Source organism: Littorina saxatilis, unplaced genomic scaffold (assembly GCF_037325665.1).
Source record: "Littorina saxatilis isolate snail1 unplaced genomic scaffold, US_GU_Lsax_2.0 scaffold_1185, whole genome shotgun sequence".
Classification (NCBI taxonomy): domain Eukaryota; kingdom Metazoa; phylum Mollusca; class Gastropoda; order Littorinimorpha; family Littorinidae; genus Littorina; species Littorina saxatilis.
In genome coordinates, this window is record NW_027126952.1 from 1 (window position 1) to 20,268 (window position 20,268).

The window sequence follows — 20,268 nt, forward strand, 5'->3', positions numbered from 1 at the left end:
TAATTTTGAAGAAAAAAACCCCGGTATATCCTTCAAAGTGATTGAAATATACTTCAATTTGAAATTACATAAAATGAGCCACTTTGACTGTGGACGTTCAAAACAGTAAATCATGCTCAATGTAACATTCATATTATTGCATCCCTTTCCTGTATTTAAAATTATATGGAAGCACATCAACATTTTCGATGTTGTTCACTTCCCTTGAACCTTAAACACAAGAGGATAGGCTTATATTCGCACATAATTTAATTTTGTTTTAGGTCACGATGAACGCAGTCAACTTGAAAAGATCAACATTTCCGACTACGACAAGATTCAAGCTGTTTTGAGTCAATATGCTGGAGAATCTTCAACATGGTGTCACTGGACATCAGAAACGCTGCCTGAAGATCTGAATCTACCCATAACAACATTCCCCTCTTGCAAGGTTGTTCAGAGTTTTGTGATAGGAGTGAATCTTCCGCCATTTGTTCTGACTTGCTACGAAGACACATCCCAGGAAAGAGAGATCAGAGAGTACTCCAAACTAACAGCAAACATGCTAAGATGGCGTTTGCTGGAATTCTGCCATTTGGATTTCCTTCTGCTTCCTTGCATTGTAACCAAGAACTTTGATATAGAAGCTTTGAAAAACGAAATTATGAGCCTGCTTAAAAACATGTCTCAGTGCTTTGGTGGTACAACACATTTGAAGGAAGATACGTTTCAAACCATGAAAGAAGCCACAACTGCTTTGGCTGGATCGACTTTTCTGCCATGCCTTCTTAAAACAGAAGAAAGAGCCGAGGTATGCTGCGTTTTGCTTCATTTTTCTCTTCATGCAGTTTTCTTTTCAGAGGGAGGAAAGTAGGATGTAGGATTCTATCAGTTGGAAAGCTAACACAGAAGGAATTTACACTTCCACATACACTAAACTCATGTTGAAGCTTTTATAATAACCAGTCACTTATTATGTATGTGTAATTAACTAGCTTTATTAATAGAATGTATCCAAAGCGTCTCTATTCGGCTTTCAATGTACATGTTCACTGTCTTCACGTGCAAAATATACCGTGAGTACAACTCCCCTCCCCTTGGTGATCGATCACTTTGGAAAAATATAATTTTGGGGACATTGATGTTTTTCATTTGCTATGCTAGTCAGATAATGCACAATATGGCAAAATATATGAAGTCAGGTGGCAGATGGCAGGAACTGCATTATTCTAGGCGGGAACAGAGTAGTTTGCCTGTGTATAACTACTGCTGTATTCGGTCATTCACTAATTATAGACAGACGAGAACATAAAAAATCCGAAAATTAATTGTGACGTCACCAAGAGACATATACGGGAGTATGTGTGAAGTCTTAACTTACGCCTGAAAGTTCATGTTGGAAGTTCTTGAAGGTGCCATTGTCGATTGAAGTCAGCAAGTATAGAAATGCACGTTTACATATAGAGTGATCAAACTCAAAATGCGAAAAGTTGGAACGGCTGTAGTGCAGCCTTCAGAACAGTTTTTGTAAGATGCATGCGTTAACCCAGGGGAGATAACAATCACTGCTGACAGCAAGCCGATAACTTCACTGGAGGAAACACTTTGCATTTCAAAATGAAACAATGAGTATTTATACTTTACGCATGCTAAAAACTGATGAGTTATGACTTGCCCTTGGTGTTCTTTGTTCTGTTTTCAAACTCTTTTGTTTTAGCTGAATGTCTGGTCAGAATACTACTTTCTTGGTGATAACTTAGCACTTCTTTGCAAGATTCTGCCGTCAATCAATGTAAGGTGGTTGACATAAAACCATGCCTGATTACTTTCATTTGATTGCTTTATTGTGGGATTTAACGTCCGTTTAACATATTTAGGCCAAAAAAAAAAATTGTCTGTTTAGGGTAACATGACCAAAAAAAGTAGGGTCGGTAGGTAGGAACAGTTTTTTTTTTTTTTTTTTTTTTTTTTTTTGTAAATGCTATGTTGGCTGAACATTCACTTCTTATATTTGATGAATACATGTTTCAAAACTAACGTATAAATAAAACAGAGAGAAAGGGAGAGAAAGAAACGCCAAATGTCTCTTTTTAGCATTTTTACCTCTTTTTTTTTCTTTTTTTTTTTTGAAATCAAAAAAAAGTTTTTGGGTCGGCGCCAAATCGATAGGGTCGGTCGGGTTACCCTAAACAGACAATTTTTTTTTTTTGGCCTTAGCAATGTGCAGCTGATTCAGTTTTGTTTACTTCTGATGATTGAAACACAAATAAAGTCAGCATATCATTTCAACCAAATGTGATTAACTTTCTTAGTATTGTGTTTGAGATAAAAAGTCAGGGTTGCATACATTTGATTTACAAGTGTATTTTATTACCAGCTGAACAACAAAATACCTTAAAAATTATTATATTTTTGGCTCACGAAGTGTAGCCTATGCGATCGTAACTTTGTCTGTGCGTATGTGCGTGTGTGCGTGTGTATGTCTGTGGTAGAAACTTTAACATTTCGTCATTTGAAGACGTCACATTATGGCGTAAGAGGGTTAGACGTCACGCGAAGGAATTACTGAAAGTCTCGGTCATTGACATTGTTATTTTGAGCGGGCCGAGACTAGTTGGCAGTCGTGTCCCTGTAAGTAGGCTACATGCAGACAGACAGATCTAGATCTAGTGTCTCGCTTTCTTGCACAGTTTCACCTATGCTTACTGTGTGTGTGTGTGTATGTGTGTGTGTGTGTGTGTGTGTGTGTGTGTGTGTGTGTGTGTGTGTGTGTGTGTGTATGTGTGACGGAGTGATTGAGTTTGTGTTACTGTTTGTCGATTTCTTACGTGAGCCTTGAAGGCTTCGCCACTTGTTCTGCTCATTATGTGTCATTCAGTGTGGAAGACTACACAGCAAAGCAGGAGATAGTCTGTCTGTTTTTATTTTGAAAGGAAATTACTTTTACTTGTTGGTGTCTTCACTGTGGCGATTGTTGTTGTCGATGTTGATGCTATTATTGTTGTTGTTGTTTGATTTAAATGAAGATCGAAATCAACATGTGATAACCGTTTAATCTATTGTAAAACTTAGAATTCGCATACTCCATATTGTAAGAATGGAAAGTTTTATAATCTCTTCTTATACAGGAGACAGTGTCTCTTTAAGTGATATTCTTGAGAAAAATGACACAGCAAATTCTTAGCTTATTGATCTTAATGTCAAATTATCGTTTAAAATAAAATAATTTACATAACTCAGAACAAGCTTAACTCATTTATTGATGTAAAATAAGGACAGAGTTAATTGTCGGCCTCTGACACCATGTATGGTTCAAAGAAGGGAAATCCAGTGTTCAATCGATCCATTTCCTTTAAACGCTCATATGCGTGCATACATACGTACATGAAAACACACACACACACACACACACACACACATACATACACACACAGTGACACACACACATACATACATACATACATACATACATACATACATACATACATACATATCAGCAAAGTTTATACAGGATACAGTGATAAATAGTATACAGAAACACACTATTTATCTCCTGAAAATGGACACATATTTACATTGTATTTTTTCGCTCACAGGTACGCCATCATGTGATGGAGAAGGATTGGAGAAATCTGTTGTCACTCCTCATTGAGATGTTCTCAAGGCGAAGCGGGAAGAAGGACGGCGATTCGGCCAAGCCAAATGAAATCCGACCGCGCACAGATGCAGAATTTAAAGTCAAAGTTGCTGTTATTGAGGCCGTCAAAAGAATTGGACTGAGGAATTCTGCCGTCGTCACATCATCGGTGCTCGACAAGGAACTTTCTAAATACATCGGGTAAGTCAAAGTTTGTTGTTTCAGTTGCTGTTTAAAGCACATGGCCTAACAAAACAATGATTGTGAGCTAAGTAGAAGAAAGAATGTATGTGAAATATGACTGGACGATGTTCAGAAATAACTAGTTCAGGATTTGAAGCGGTGTGACAGAATCAGCACCCCATAAGGAGAGGTTGAAGTGCACGATGCTGACTGCGGATATTCCTTAATATATACATGCAGTTCCCTTGAAATTTATTTCTGAAAAATGTGAGAAAATAAATTTCCACTTCAAAGCAAAGCAATCACGATAACGCGTTGAGAACTTTATTCCAGGATATCACTGTGCAATTTTACGGCTTTAAAAAATCGCTTCAAATGATCTTTCTTGAACAAACTTTTTTCTCTCTAGAATTTGTTTTCACCAAGGGGCATTTTCAAAGATACATGTATTTCAATGAAGAAACTAAAAGCAAATAGTACTAGATATATGTACTATTCATAACCAACTGGTGTTTTAAGTTTTCTGATGATAGATACAATTAGAAGAGATCTTGGGACTGTGCACAACTGATAAGTTAGAACTCGAAAGTCGCACCAAAGAATCGTCACATACTTTTGCTTGCAGCTAAACTCACATGACCCCAACCAAACCATCTTGTCATTATTTTCACGAGTTTTCATTCATTACCAGCTTGGGAACAACAAAAACACTGTTCCCCATGTAACAAATCGTCGGTTTCCATGGTTGCAGAAAGAATGTTACATGGATATTCAAAAGCAACCCCAATAGAAACCTTCGGGAATTCTATTGGCGTTTCCCTAGAACTAGACAGACGAGACTACTTCATGAAAGGTAACAAATTCATGCTTTATCGCAAACAAATGAAACCTAGCTGTTTGTTTTGTCTTCTAACAAAGTCATTGAGTGCGTGTTTCTCTTTTTCGAGTCACAGACGTTCGGAGAAACACGAACTTCAAGTTCAAGTCAGATCAGTTGACCCTTAACACACACATTTTGACCCGTGCACAAGACGTTGTATCGATAAACTAAGCCCAAATTAAACAATAATATATATATATAGGTTACACACTCCCAGTTCTGAATATCTTGCATATTTTCCCTAGGATCGAATTTCACACACACACACACGTACACACACACACACACACACACACACACACACACACACACACACACACACACACACACACACACACACACACACCTTCCCTCCGAAAAAGGTTCTGTACTCAAGGCTCTGTACTGTAGTGAACTCATGACTATCGATCACTTCAGGCCTGGAGTGTGTGTGGTAAATAACCATTGCAGCACTGGGAATGTGATCTCTGTGGTATCATTTAAAGACGACAATTTCGGGATTGAGAAGAATTGGTCTGCTGTGAAATATGGTTTCAGGATTAAATGTTGTCTTAAGATAATCAGTCCTACACTCTGAATGTAGGTCAAGGTTTTTCACTCTTCAGCTTTCTTGATGATGCACAGAAGTAGTGTCTTGGACAGAACTTAATTCTTCTCCATCGCCAGAGTGAAGCCTCACTGTGGCGAAACAGAAATCCCTGATTATGAAGATGTGTGAGCTTGATTGGCTGACTCAGGGTTATCACAAGGCATGATACCTGAAAGAAAAGAAAAGAAAAGAACCTGATAGAATAAAGTGTAGCCAGAGGAAAATGTTTAGCATTTGACGGTGTATACTGTAAAATTGAACTTATCAATACCATACATCCACACAGAAACATTACAAGAGGGCAAGGTTTTAAACAAGTCGCGTAAGGCGAAAATACAACATTTAGTCAAGTAGCTGTCGAACTCACAGAATGAAACTGAACGCAATGCTATTTTTCAGCAAGACCGTATACTCGTAGCATCGTCAGTCCACCGCTCATGGCAAAGGCAGTGAAATTGACAAGAAGAGCGGGGTAGTAGTTGCGCTAAGAAGGATAGCACGCTTTTTTGTACCTCTCTTTGTTTTAACTTTCTGAGCGTGTTTTTAATCCAAACATATCATATCTATATGTTTTTGGAATCAGGAACCGACAAGGAATAAGATGAAAGTGTTTTTAAATTGATTTCGACAATTTAATTTTGATAATAATTTTTATATATTTAATTTTCAGAGCTTGTTTTTAATCCAAATATAACATATTTATATGTTTTTGGAATCAGAAAATGATGGAGAATAAGATGAACGTAAATTTGGATCGTTTTATAAATTTTTTTTTTTTTTTACAATTTTCAGATTTTTAATGACCAAAGTCATTAATTAATTTTTAAGCCACCAAGCTGAAATGCAATACCGAAGTCCGGGCTTTGTCGAAGATTACTTGACCAAAATTTCAACCAATTTGGTTGAAAAATGAGAGCGTGACAGTGCCGCCTCAACTTTCACGAAAAGCCGGATATGACGTCATCAAAGACATTTATCAAAAAAATGAAAAACACGTTCGGGGATATCAATCCCAGGAACTCTCATGTAAAATTTCATAAAGATCGGTCCAGTAGTTTGGTCTGAATCGCTCTACACACTCACACAGACAGACAGACAGACAGACAGACAGACAGACAGACAGACACACACACATACACCACGACCCTCGTCTCGATTCCCCCCTCTACGTTAAAATATTTAGTCAAAACTTGACTAAATATAAAAACAAGCAGCATGAATCGCTTTCAATACATTTGAACCTGTTGGCCAAAAACTAAAACCCCTTAATCAAACCTGCCTAGCCAAAACCAATGTTGTTCGCACCGCACTATGCAAAGCTTGCCAATCTGAGAGCAAAGATCTAATTTTCACAAACCAATAAATTAATAAGCTTCCAAGCTAGAAGCGAAATGTAATCACATATAGTCCAGACAGAGTCAAACAATCTTTTAACAAGTTGTCAATCAATTTGACTTGAAAATGAGAACAAGATACTATTAACAATGCCAAAATGAAATCATCTTGTTACTATGAGTATGACTGGGGGACACTACATTTTTTTGCATTTGATGAATGTATTTAAAAAAAAAAAAGAATTCAGAAAAAAAGGTTTGAGAAGAATTTGAAAGTTAAGGTTCATGGAGACTGGTTCAGTATGTTTCTCAAATTACTGGGAAGCACTCTTCACACACTGACACAAAACTATTCCCCATGGCTGGATTCTCACATTATCTCAAAACATTTAAGTCCTGTTTACGTGGCAGACGAGCAACTTTAGTCGTTTGAAATTTGCTCCTGGGTTGCTGAGACCAAGTCGGCAAAAAGTCTGCCATGTGAACGGCTCCAGTAATTTAGAAACGATTATGGTACGACTTAGCAGCAACTCCAAAACTGCTTAACTTGGCCGTGAATTAAGAAAGATTTTCCACAGACTTTTCTTATCGTGCTTACTGATTGGTTGGCTATACCCAAACTGCTCTTACTCCATTAGCAGGTAGCTTCATTAGCCTTCAAAGTCTGACGAGACTCGCCGCTTAAAACTAGTTTGAGGGTTTGTGCTGTTCACATGGGCAGCAATTTTTATTTGACTTAGCGCGGACTAAAATTGTTTGAAAGTTTGGTCAAAGTTGGTACAAAGTCTGCCATGTAAACAACACTTAAGTCACAACCTGACTCACCAAAGAGAGAATAAAAGTTTGAGGTTGGGAGAGGGATAAATCTTGAAGTTAAACAGTTACTGATTTATGACAAAAAGTGATAAATGAATGGTTACTTACCTCGACTCAATAAGCAAGGTCTTGTTTGTAGTTCAAATCCTGCGGAATTCCTTTCTGTTCGACCTGACCGAACGTCACGCTCATAAGATAATTGCCTTTGTCATTTTTTTATGTTTTGAAAAAAACCGCAAAAAACTTTCTTTGGTTTCTGAACAATCTGCCTATCACATTTTAGTTATAAGTTGCAAATTGCCTATCTGGAGCTGTTACCACGGGATGAACGTGAGATAAAGAGCTGACAGAAACATTTTCAATCAGCAAAACTGCATAACAACCCACAAAGAGCTTTTGCATACCGTCACATTATCAAAACAAGTTTTAATTCCGGTATCATAAAGAAACGAGATCGGCAGTTTTGCTTACGTTACCGTGGCAATGGTTTCCATTGGTCTGAGAGTTTGTACTCTCTAACACATGATAGATACCCTTCCTGTAGCTTAACCTGTAGTTTCACTACAGAAATGCCTAACACTGAGATAGGTATTTTTCTTATGAGCGTGACGCAAAGCTGTTCATCACTGACAACCTGAAAAGACAACACAAAAATAGTTAACACTTGACAAAAAATGTAAGCAATTGCAAAAGACACTTTAATTTATTTTAAACAGGTTACAGAACTTCATATCAGAACTTTTCTTATCGTGCTTGGTTAGCTCTAGCCAAACTGCTCTTACCCCATTAGGAGTTAGCTCCCGTAGGTGCACTGGTCTGCAAATCTGGAGAGACCCGTTGCTTAAAACTGGTTTGAGCGTATGCGCCATTCACATGGGCAGCAATTTTGATTTGACTTGGCGCTGACTAAAATTGTTCAAATTTGGGGTAAAGTTGGTACAAAGTTTGCCATGTGAACACCATTCAGTCATAACCTGAGTCACCAAATAGAAAATATTTGGATTGGGGGAGAGAGAGAAATCTTGAAGATGAACAGTTACTGGTTTATGAATGGTTACTTACCTCGACTCAATAAACAAGATCTTGTTCGTAGTTTAAATCCTGCAGAGTATCTGTTCGACCTGACCTGACCGTAGCTGTCCATTACTGCCACCCTGAAAAGGCATCACATAAATAGTTAACACTGAATGAAGATGTATGCAATTGCAAGATAAACTTTAATTTTGTTTAACAGGTTACAGAACTTCAATTGATACAAAGAAAGTGAATAATTGGTTTACTTTGTTAACACAATATACAGTAAATTACACTAAAAAAAACACACCAGGATACAGAACTTCAATAGCTTCAAGAAAAAACAACTACTGAAAATAAATCGTCTGAAGACTGATGATCTGAGAAAATTGAGCCTATTAGTATTACTTATTACCAATAATTTAGTAGGACTGGGGGATACTATATTCTAACATGTGAATCATGATGAATGTATTTTTTAAAAATAAATAAATCAAAATGTAGAAAAATTTGAATGCAAAGTTTTATGAAGACAGTATGTGTTCTCTCTCTGACAATCGCTCTATACACACTGACACACAACTATACCCCTGTCTATATTCACAGATTATCTGAAAATATTAAGTCACAACTTGACTGATCACCAATCGACCCACAGACAAAAACTAATTTGATGATGGGAAAGAGAGATAAATTTTAATTTTATAGTTGAACAGATATACAATGTCATAAAGTGAAAAATGAATGGTTACTTACCTCGACTCAATAAGCAAAATCTTGATTGTAATTCAAATCCCACAGAATATATTTGGGCCTTGCCTGACCCCAGCTGTGGTCTGGGTGGCCGAGTGGTAACGTACTTGCGCTCGGAAGCGAGAGCTGCACGTTCTCTGTCATACTGCTTGGTAATCATGACAGAGTTATTGATGAAAAACGTCTATTGTTATTGTTTGCACCTAAATAACAGTTTACCGCCAAGCTTTTATCAAAGTACTAATTATAACCAACATGAACAGTATATCACAGTCAGTTTTATTTCTGTCATTAGTTTTGTTCTCCTGATAGATAGGGAGGGTGGGTGATAGTGTGGGTGGGTGTGGGGGTGGTGGGCCTCAATCGCTGAGCTTCGTGCATGGCGTTCGTATTTAGCATGGAGCCCACATATGGCTTTAAAAGCCAAGACACACAAATAAGTATACACAGACACATAAATCCACGCACACGAAAAAGATCGCAAAAATAAAGGGGAGGAGGCAGAGGAGAGGGAGGAAAACAACAACAGCAACACAAACAAACAAACAATAGACTGAAAGATAGAAAAAAAGAAGAATGACAGATTCAAACTAAAAACACAACAACAAATGCACCCTTGGAGTTGACAACTGTAGTTTTTATATTTAGTCAAGTTTTGACTAAATATTTTAACATCGAGGGGGAATCGAAACGAGGGTCGTGGTGTATGTGTGTGTGTATGTGTGTGTGTGTGTGTGTGCGTGCGTGCGTGTAGAGCGATTCAGACCAAACTACTGGACCGATCTTTATGAAATTTGACATGAGAGTTCCTGGGATTGATATCCCCATACGTTTTTTCATTTTTTTGATAAATGTCTTTGATGACGTCATATCCGGCTTTTCATGAAAGTTGAGGCGGCACTGTCACGCCCTCATTTTTCAACCAAATTGGTTGAAATTTTGGTCAAGTAATCTTCGACGAAGCCCGGACTTCGGTATTGCATTTCAGCTTGGTGGCTTAAAAATTAATTAATGACTTTGGTCATTAAAAATCTGAAAATTGTAAAAAAAAATAAAAATGTATAAAACGATCTAAATTTACGTTTATCTTATTCTCCATCATTTGCTGATTCCAAAAACATATAAATATGTTATATTCGGATTAAAAACAAGCTCTGAAAATTAAATATATAAAAATTATTATCAAAATTAAATTGTCGAAATCAATTTAAAAACACTTTCATCTTATTCCTTGTCGGTTCCTGATTCCAAAAACATATAGATATGATATGTTTGGATTAAAAACACGCTCAGAAAGTTAAAACAAAGAGAGGTACAGAAAAGCGTGCTATCCTTCTTAGCGCAACTACTACCCCGCTCTTCTTGTCAATTCCACTGGCACTGCCTTTGCCACGGGCGGTGGAGTGACGATGCTACGAGTATACGGTCTTGCTGCGTTGCGTTGCGTTCAGTTTCATTCTGTGAGTTCGACAGCTACTTGACTAAATATTGTATTTTCGCCTTACGCGACTTGTTTCAAGTTTAAGACTGGACAAAACAAACACTACAGATTTGATAAAAAACCAAAAACTTCTTTATTATCCACAGAGAGCTTAACGAGGAGATCAGAAGGCGATACACTATAAACCACTCTCGAGAGACAGGCAACATGAGAGTAACTCCCCCAATAGTCGATTACTTCACAGATGATAAGGAAACAGTCGCACATAGCACCGACGGATCCAGGCTCGAAATCAAAGGTGAGTAGTTAAGTTATGTAGTGCAAAAAGAATGACAATGGGTGTAAGTGAGTGTGTGTGTGTGTGAATGATGAATTTAATAAGCGTAAGATTCTTTCTCTCTTTGAGTAACAAATTATTGTACTGCGCACATAGTTTCAAGTCTCTTATATGTTAAAAAGCTCATAATACATATGTACAACAGAAATAAGATAAAACATTTGTGATGGATTCATGGCTGGGAAATTCTCCTTGGATCTGCAAATTTCCGAGGAAACCTGATTGGTTTTCCGACAATGAAAAATAATCTCAGACTATGACTTAACTATGGGATTGCATTTCAACTCAGAACCTTAACATTAACTATTTATTTTGAACATTGACGTTGTGATTAACATATAATTTTTACTACCAGAATTAAAAAGATTGCATTGTATTCTTTAGCATCTCCTTAGTCAGATTGACAGAAGCATATATGCATATAGTGTGTTTAGATTAAAATCAAGTTTTTTTAATCAAGACATCTGTTGTTATGCAAATTAGGTTAATTGGGTTTGTGGTACAATGTACCAAGAAAAATGTGTCGGAGTTGTCTCGGAGGGTTTCGGCTACTTGCCTGTGATTTACTAGTCTTGGTGAAAAAATTGCAGTTAATTCATTTTCATTCTGTAAGACCCATTTACTAAATGTATTGCTTTTGCTTTTCGCAATTTGTTTGTCATTACAGTGAAGGCACCGACACACAAGCAGAGCTTCACTGACAATTCTGTTAAGACCCAACAGGAGGATACTGCTACAGCGCTGACTGTTGTCTTCGCCCCTGAACAATATGGTCCGTCAGGTCTCCAGGCTGAGTCCTCTTTCACGCAAGATAAACAACCCGAGACAGTGGTAACTGTAGATGATGTAGCAGAAGACACAGAGAGGAGTGAAGTTCCAAGCCCTGTGTGCTGGAATTTTCATCCGCTCTCTTCCACAAACAATGATGGGGAAGACGGCGACGATTCAGGCATTGAAGAAAACGACAATGAGTCTCTGCCAAATGTCCACTCAAAAGCAGCTTTCGAGGCAATTGATTCGAGTGATTCTGTGTCTAAAAGCAAATCGTCACAAGCGTCCCCTCTCCCAATCTTCAGCCCTACTTGGTGCACGTCTGTCTTGTTTTCGAAAGAAGGCGGGAAACTCCAGACTCCTGGTTCTGACGTCGTCCTGAACATACCTCGTGATGCAGTCGTGAGAGGAAGTGTTACGATCGATGCTGCGACGTACACTGACGTGGATATCATCCGTCGTACATTAAAACTCGAGAAGGCGGAACAGGTTGTCAGTCCCCTTGCAGAATACTACGCTGGTCCAGGCTTCAGATTTCGGCGCCCTGTCACCATAACTTTCCCTCACTTTCTTCCGAGAGACTTTGATCCAGATTGTGTGAGGGTGGTCCACGTGACGCGTGACAAAGTAGGCGATGTGGCTGTTACAAGACCAGACCATAAGCAAGATAAACCAGTCTCGCAATGGTTCTTGGATAAGACAACAAAGGCAGACCCTTCTGGTCTTTATAACCGAAGCAGTGGTCAGTTCATTGTTGGAGGAACTCACATCACACTCTTCACTGATCACTTCAGTGGATACGTGTGCACATATTGCCATAAAGAGAGCAAGTACCGGCCTGAGCTGTACATGATGGGTTCTGTATACCTAAGCTCCCCGTCAGAGTGCAATCCGCGTGTTGACGTCTGCTGTCACGTGTGGGACAAGAGCATCACAGTGGCAGACTTCAGAAAGGTAAAATGATATTCCAGAAAGAAACGAAGGAATGCACGAGCTTTACAAACGCACACATTAAAATGCCCAGACAGAATCGCGTACATATGTATGCGTATGCATTTTTGAACACCAAACGAACACGCACACGGACACACGCACGCACGCAAGTATGCACACAAACACGCTCGAACACAAGCACACTCACATACAAAAACATGCACACAGTCGTACACACACACAAACACACTTTGACGGAATGCAGTATGCAGCATTCGAAGTTTAGTTAGGATACCATATGTTCAACGGGGACAACCAGTTTGTCGCTATTGACGTCCGTTCGACTCCCAAGTTCGACGAGGGATATATTTCCCAAGGTCAACTTTGTGCAGACTCTTCTTACTTGGTATCGGAACACCCCCGTTTGCACTTATGCGCAAGATAAAGATCCCAAGCTCACAGTGAGAATCCCAGGGCTTGGAAAACACGAACACACGTTTCTCTTGCTGCACGCGATCCCCGAAATTCCTTGAGGAAATTCCCCAAGGACAGTAAGATGTACCAAAATGTACTGAAAAGGCATTTGAAGTTGTAGGTAACAAAGACTATAGCCCTATTACTCTTTGATCAAAATGTGGTAGATAAGTTGTTACCGTGGTCCGCCTCCAGTTGTAAAACATAACTAACTCGATAGAACGCGTAACAGAGTCTGCTTTGTTCACTTAGTGAAAAGGCAAGCAGACAAAAATGCATACAATAGTAAATGCTTCAGTTTGAAACTTGGAGGTCATCATCAGGGTTTAGGCTTCATCAAATGCAATGGCCATATGTGCATTCAAATTAAGTGCCAAAAGATGAGCACGAAAAGCGGCTAAAAAGTAAAAGTTCAAAATATAACTGATATCATGACTTTCGAGAAGATAACAGGTGCTTAATTTCAACCCCATTATGAATAGAAAAAGCAATATTACCCTAATTATTCATTTTATTCAACGTACGTGTTTAAAGAACTTTACAGATACATAAACCGATTATTAGTGTTTGATGTCCTCCATACATGATGAAAATCCGGTAAATAAATCCAAAAGTGAGGTCACCAAAGGTTTACGTTGGGGTCAAAAGAATATAGAATGAGGTCTCTGCCGTTACCATTGGTTCTGTGGCTTGAAAATAAATAAATCTGCGTTATCACGACCAGTTCTAGCTTAGTGACCAAACTCTGTTTATCTGTTTTCTTCACTGTGGTTCGGGTTTCAAGAGTTACATGCCCCCGAAAGAATGAGGATTTCCAGTTTACAAACATAGAAAAAACATTACAACCGTGTCATTCTTAGTTAGGGTCCAAGCTTTTGGGGGGACTATTTATGAAGCATCTCGGTCCATAAACTTGACCCGAACTGTGTCACGTTCGCCCGCCTTAAATTTCCTTCTGTAATATGAGTTTATGAGGTACGATTGTTTATCGATCAGTTTTAAGGCCAACTTTGACAACATGGCATTCTGAGAAAATGGGTGGTGCCTTGTTATTCTTATCTTACCAGATATTCTTATGTTACCCCATCAACGAATTTATATTTTTTCTGTATTTATACTATGGTGAGGTGTATTATTGTTAAAAATTAAGTGTCATTCCTTAGAATAAGTCACCCTGTTTATCTTTATTCGAAAGTTCAGTTTGTCTTTGTTATTTTTAGCGTGATAATCAAAAAAGGAACCCCCCGCGGGTTAGGGGGAAGAATTTACCAGATGCTCCCCAGCATGTCGTAAGAGGCGACTAACGGATGCTGTTTCTCTTTTTACCCTTGTTAAGTGTTTCTTGTATAGAATATTATTTATAGTCAATTTTTGTAAAGATTTTAGTCAAGCAGTATGTAAGAAATGTTAAGTCCTTTGTACTGGAAACTTGCATTCTCCCAGTAAGGTAATACATTGTACTACGTTGCAAGCCCCTGGAGCAAATTTTTGATTAGTGCTTTTGTGAACAAGAAACAATTGACAAGTGGCTCTATCCCATCTCCCCCCTTTCCCCGTCGCGATATAACCTTCGTGGTTGAAAACGACGTTAAACACCAAATAAAGAAATAAATAAATAAAAAAGGGTATATCGTCCTGACTGTTATAACAATTAGCGTGTCGCCTAGAATCAGTCCTGATTATTCAAAAGATTTAAATGATGCATGAAAATGGTAATACATTGTATTAGCACAGTACTTGAACTTAGATATACAAAAATTAGTTAAATTATTCTACTTCCAGAAGCCAATAATAAAGCTAAAGTATTTTATTTTTAAACATTGTGTCACGTTTTTCGTCTATCTCTTATTACTCTTTGCAACTTTTAGAATTATATATTTTCAGGAGTACAACATAAAAGCAGGACCCTGTAAGTACATTCAGCTGCTAGATGAGCTGCAGGACACCAAGCTGGAAATCCGTATGAGGGCAAATGTTCCACTGACTCATCGTTTGGATTCACATGGCCAGCCTTTGTGTCCTGGGGAATCTGAGGTGCACTCTCTCTCTCTCTCTCTCTCTCTCTCTCTCTCTCTCTCTCTCTCTCTCTCTCTCTCTCTCTCTCTCTGTGGGTGTGGGTGTGTGTGTGTGTGTGTGTGGGTGTGTGTGTGTGTGTGTGTGTGTGTGTGTGTCTCTCTCTTTTTTTTCTCTCTCTCTGTCGTGTTGATCTTTTAGTTTGATACCGACTGACAAAATGTTTTTATATCGCTTCACGCGATTGGGACAGATTGTAAAACTAAAATCTCCATCCTTGAGTAAAAAAAGTTAGTTCGTTCGTTCGTTCGTTCGTTCGTTCTCTTTCTCTTCCCTCTCTCCAAAAATCACCACAAAAACTGCAGACAAGGTAGTTTTACATCTACACAATCTGAATAGTATTCAGGTTTTCCCTTTTTAATCTTCCAGTATTTCATTCTGGTAAAGTGCGTTATAAATTGTTATTATTAAAAACAATCACCCCACAACCACCCTGGCACCCAACTCCCTCATCTCGGCCTACCCCTGTTCCGGTTTTCCACCTTCATGTCATGAGCTGTGGTTATTTAGATCAAACAGTTTTTAACGTTATATTTATTCCTATTGTTTTAGAACTCTGTTATTCAAATTTGAAATGGCTGTTTCAGGTCATGTTTCGGTACTGGCAATTTTCCCCTTTGCTTTCTTCCGCCGTTTTTCTCTGTTTTGAATTCCTTCCTCTTCTTTGCTCTTGAGAGGAGCTCATACTTCACACGCTGTTGCCAGAGGTACAGATATGAAATCGTCCAAAGAGCAACAGAGTTCGGTTTGGGTTTTTAGTAGATGACACCACACACGTCGAATGTCTTAGAATAGGCGGTTGAACGTTCTTTTGTTCAAATCTTACTGCTGTGTTGGGTAATCGTTCAACCCAGTTTATATTCTCCAATGGACAGGGCTTTGGTTTGCGCTGTGTAATGTGTTTTAGCCCTTTGCATGCATTTTCTAGAGTGCAGAATTGAATTCCTGTATCCAACGGTTTGTGTCTGCTTCGTTAAATGTGCACCCACGACTGACGAGGACAAAATGAAATATGACGACGAACGGAAGTCTGGACTCATGACGTAGGAGTGTGAGTGAATGAAACTGCTCACAGATTAAAATCATTTGTTCAATTAGAATAGTTGTGGAGCATTATCTAGCAAATCATTTAGTGGTATCCAAATTACATAACAGTGATTTTCCCTCGAATCTTTGAAGGTCCAATCTGCCTGAAACGTTCACCTAATGGCTCCTTGGATTGAACACTTTTCGCCTTTGTTTGTTGTGGGTCTTTTTCCCACGCAAAATAACCTGTGTTTGACTTATCCCATGGTTCACACCTGCATCAGTCGGAATGGCATAACATTAGAAATACGCAAAATTGATATTTACATTAATCTGTTTTGGATAAATAATTGAATGGACCTTCTGCTCTATTTAAATGTTGCCCAGTTGTGCCTACTCCGAAGTGTTGTCGCTTTGTACTTTGGACCTTTTTTTATCGGATCAATGTTGAGGGTTACCTTATTTGAGTGGTAATCAGGTAACCCCTTTGGAAGACATCTTTGATACAAAAAGTTTGCGTGTTAGCCAAATGAATTCCCTTTAGCGGCAAAGAAAGTTTTGTATTCAATTACACGGGTATGCAGTTTTTAGTTAGGGTACAAAAACTGTCGCATCATTGAGTTTAGTAGGACCAAGGAGTAAAATGAGAAGGAATCTGGGCACCTGAATTGTGTAAAACCCAAACAGACTTTCTTTGTTTAGTGGGGCACTGCATTTGTGGGGGTAAAGGCACGTAAGTCCTTGCTTTAAAATTGCTTTATCTTTTGTTGCACATTTTCTGATACATAAATGACGACCAATCAGTGTGTCTATACTGAAGACATGGATAATAAAGGGAAGAATTAATTAATTTATAGTTTGAAGGGTTGATTTAAGACGGTGTGTTCGGTGCACTTTGAAAAACCCCAACCCCTCCCCCCTTTAAAACTTGGTGGTGGTGGTGGTGGTATTGTTGTTGAAATAAAAAAATGAAAGTGTTTTGGGTAGAATGCCTACTTGAACATAAAAGGCAAGAAGACATGTACTAATCATCACTTGGCTGGTCCACCAGGGGAGGGGTTAAGTTGTGGGGTTAAATTGAAAACACCACATTTAACAAGGAACAGAAAGTAGAAAACAGAAGAGATATATACCTGCAAGGGGTTAATTGCTATATGTTTTTCAGAGTATTGCACCGCTTCCACGTTTTGGATGCCAGAAATGTGCCAGAAGAGGAAAACTTTTTCCGACATCTCATCAGTGGGCAATGGTGTGTCCTCATGATTGCCCGCTAAACGAACTGGAGGTGGCTCTAAGTGTCACTCACACTGCTGATTGTGACACGCCCTTTAAACAGGCGCACACCACACTGCTTCTAACGGTGAGAATGTCTTTTTGGGCCACACAGACATAATCGTTCACATATTTAAGGTAGAGTTAACCTGTCGGGTAGGTATATAACAACAGTCACCGAATTGATTTTCTTCGTGTGTATCGTTCCTGGACTAATCTAGATGTGTTTACTTTTGATATTATATTCGGTTCGTGTATCTTAGTGGAACCTTTGAAAACGCATAATGAATACAGTAAGTAGTTTCATAGAATTAAATACGCTAATTAGCAAGTAACTGGTCCAAGCTTAATAATTACCGCTACACGACAGGGCTCCATACAGAAACTAGAGTTACAGAGTCCGGGGCCACCCAACGTTAATGTTTTAAGACGTCCCGAAATTAGTATGCCTAATTACCGATCAAACACCTCCATATAATCATCATTGCATTCGGAAGGCACATTCATCACCAACAGAAGGTCACTGTTGCGTTCATGTGGACCTAATAGAGAGATCTAGATGCACGACGTGTAGCTTAGACCTGTCACTGTACGTGTATCTATGACGTATCTAGCCTCATAGGAAAACAAGAGCGAAGGTGAACTCGCCAGTTCTGACATTCACTCCAAGCACTTGTTTGCACACAAAAAAACAACTCACCGCTGACTTCTTGGCTGCTCAAAGTAAGCACCTCAAAATACTGCAACTTTAATCACCATTAAATTACATATTCTTACCCGAATCACATAAAGCATTGACGCAGTCTAGGATGCTAAGGTCTTAAAGGTCCTTGTCTACATTTTTATACCGAAATCGCCATTTGACCATTAAAATGCAGAGTCTATTATCTACAAATATCAACAATACACCCTCTTTCGATCAAGGAAGACGAAGCCAGTGTAGCCTTTTGAAAATTCATTGTTGTATTCCAGCGTAGTACTCATAGTAGGATATCCTTATTTGGAAAATGCCAAGCGCAAAACTCCTCTCAAATCCCGTGCATTTCGTGCGTTTAAAAAAAAGCGTGGACAGCGCTCCAGTGTCAAACTGTTGTTGCACTTGTTTGGGCGTGGCTATAAGCATAGTGACATGAATTTGATTGGTCAGTATTTTTAGGCAAAGCACATGTTCTCAGCAAACAGAAAACAAAATATTGGAAGCGTGAGTCACGCTACCCAAAAATAAAATCTTTTTTTACATATTTTTTTTCTATAACTTTTTTCCCCATGGTTCATTTATCATCTGACATAACGTTTTAGCGAAATGTAACCATAAGATTATTGAAAAAAAGAAAAAATGTAGACGACCACTTTTAAACAATTTTAAAGGAAAGCAACCCAACCACAAAAAGTGTAAACATAGCTATGGTAATGACCATATACCCGGGGAGTTACCTCCCATTAGGGGTATGTGACGTCACTTCCACTATTACAACCCGTGGTAACCGCATACGACTTTTTCAGACCTTAGGAGAAGGGTGTTGAAAATCTGGCTCTCTCATGGCTGTGCTGTTTGGTGTTTGTTTACACCCACCGGCCTCTTACCCGTCTTCCTTGCCTTCTGCTTCGTTAGTTGGTGAGCTCTTTCCATTTTGTCATTATTTTGACAAGAATGTTGCTGTAGTTGCTGACTTTTCGTCCGTTTTTCGGACTTGTAAATTTTTCAGTAACGATTGTTTGGCCGCCATTTTTGTTGGTCAGCTTGACTGACGGCGATAAACGTGGCACGGCCGATGTTTTGGTTAGGTAAACCTTATATTACCTCTTTACTTGCCTTCTGCTTTGTTAGTTGGTAAGCTCTTCCTTTATTGGTCATTAGTTTGACAGGAAGTTCGTTGTAGTTGCTGACTTTTCGTCCGTTTTGGACTTATAAATTTTCCAGTAACTTTTTGTTTGGCCGCCATTTTTGTGTGTCAGCGTGGCTGACAGTGATAAAACAGGGCAAGGCTTATGTCATTGATCTACCAGACCATTGGTAATTGTTGTTGTTTCGAACTAAGCATGTACAACCGCTATGTCAATTACTGATTCTGCCCCAAATGAACATGTGTTTGGGGGGCTGTTAAGCATGTCTTTGACTTTTCTTTCTTCTTGCTTTCCCTCTTTTTGGCATCGGAGCACGGCGCTCTGGTGTCTATACTGCTTAGCTCTTCTTCTTCTTGTCGATCACTCATAAATTATGGACACGCCGGTTCTCCGCGCAAATGTTGCCGTGCGCTGTAGGTCCTCCAGACTGCCATAGAGCTTCCCTTGCACCGTGGTCGCCTCCGCCCAGATCTGGCTCGCTTGGCTCTTTATTTCCAGAGTTTCGCAGTTTGGGAGAGAAGAATTGCAGCGTCCCACGCCGCCTGCCGGCGGAGTTTCCCCCCCCCCCCCTTTTTGGGTGACGCTCGCTTTTCGGCGTCGTTGATGGCCGTCGGCGATGATTTCCGAGGATGATCTCCTTGCTTCTTTGTCTTCTGCCTCCGTGGTTGACACTGCGGTAAGTCGAACTGCTCCACCGGCCCTCGTGAGGCCACCGGACGCTCCTTTTTGGGTCACAGTTCTTTGGCGCAGGATCACAACCCGCAAACTTCTGGTAAAACCGGGTTTTCCCGGAAGCGAAGGTCCTCCGCCACAAGTACACACAGAGGTCTTGACCGGAGTTGACCGCGGACTGGCCTTCGGGCGCTCGGGCTTCCGGCCCCAGTCTACTTCTGTTCTGACCTCGCCTTTGC

The 20,268-nt window shown here is 39.3% G+C and overlaps 1 protein-coding gene across 1 annotated transcript; it reads left to right on the forward strand.

The window, feature by feature from the left end:
- Positions 1-263: 263 nt before the first annotated feature.
- On the forward strand, positions 264-17,633 carry LOC138955426 (uncharacterized; the record flags this gene model as incomplete). The annotated part of the gene is given in 6 exon segments (XM_070327038.1): positions 264-790; positions 3,576-3,817; positions 10,773-10,924; positions 11,631-12,688; positions 15,026-15,175; positions 17,406-17,633. Coding segments are annotated over 6 exon segments (2,357 nt in total), but the record flags the coding sequence as incomplete, so codon positions are not given.
- Between the last annotated feature and the right edge of the window lie 2,635 nt (positions 17,634-20,268).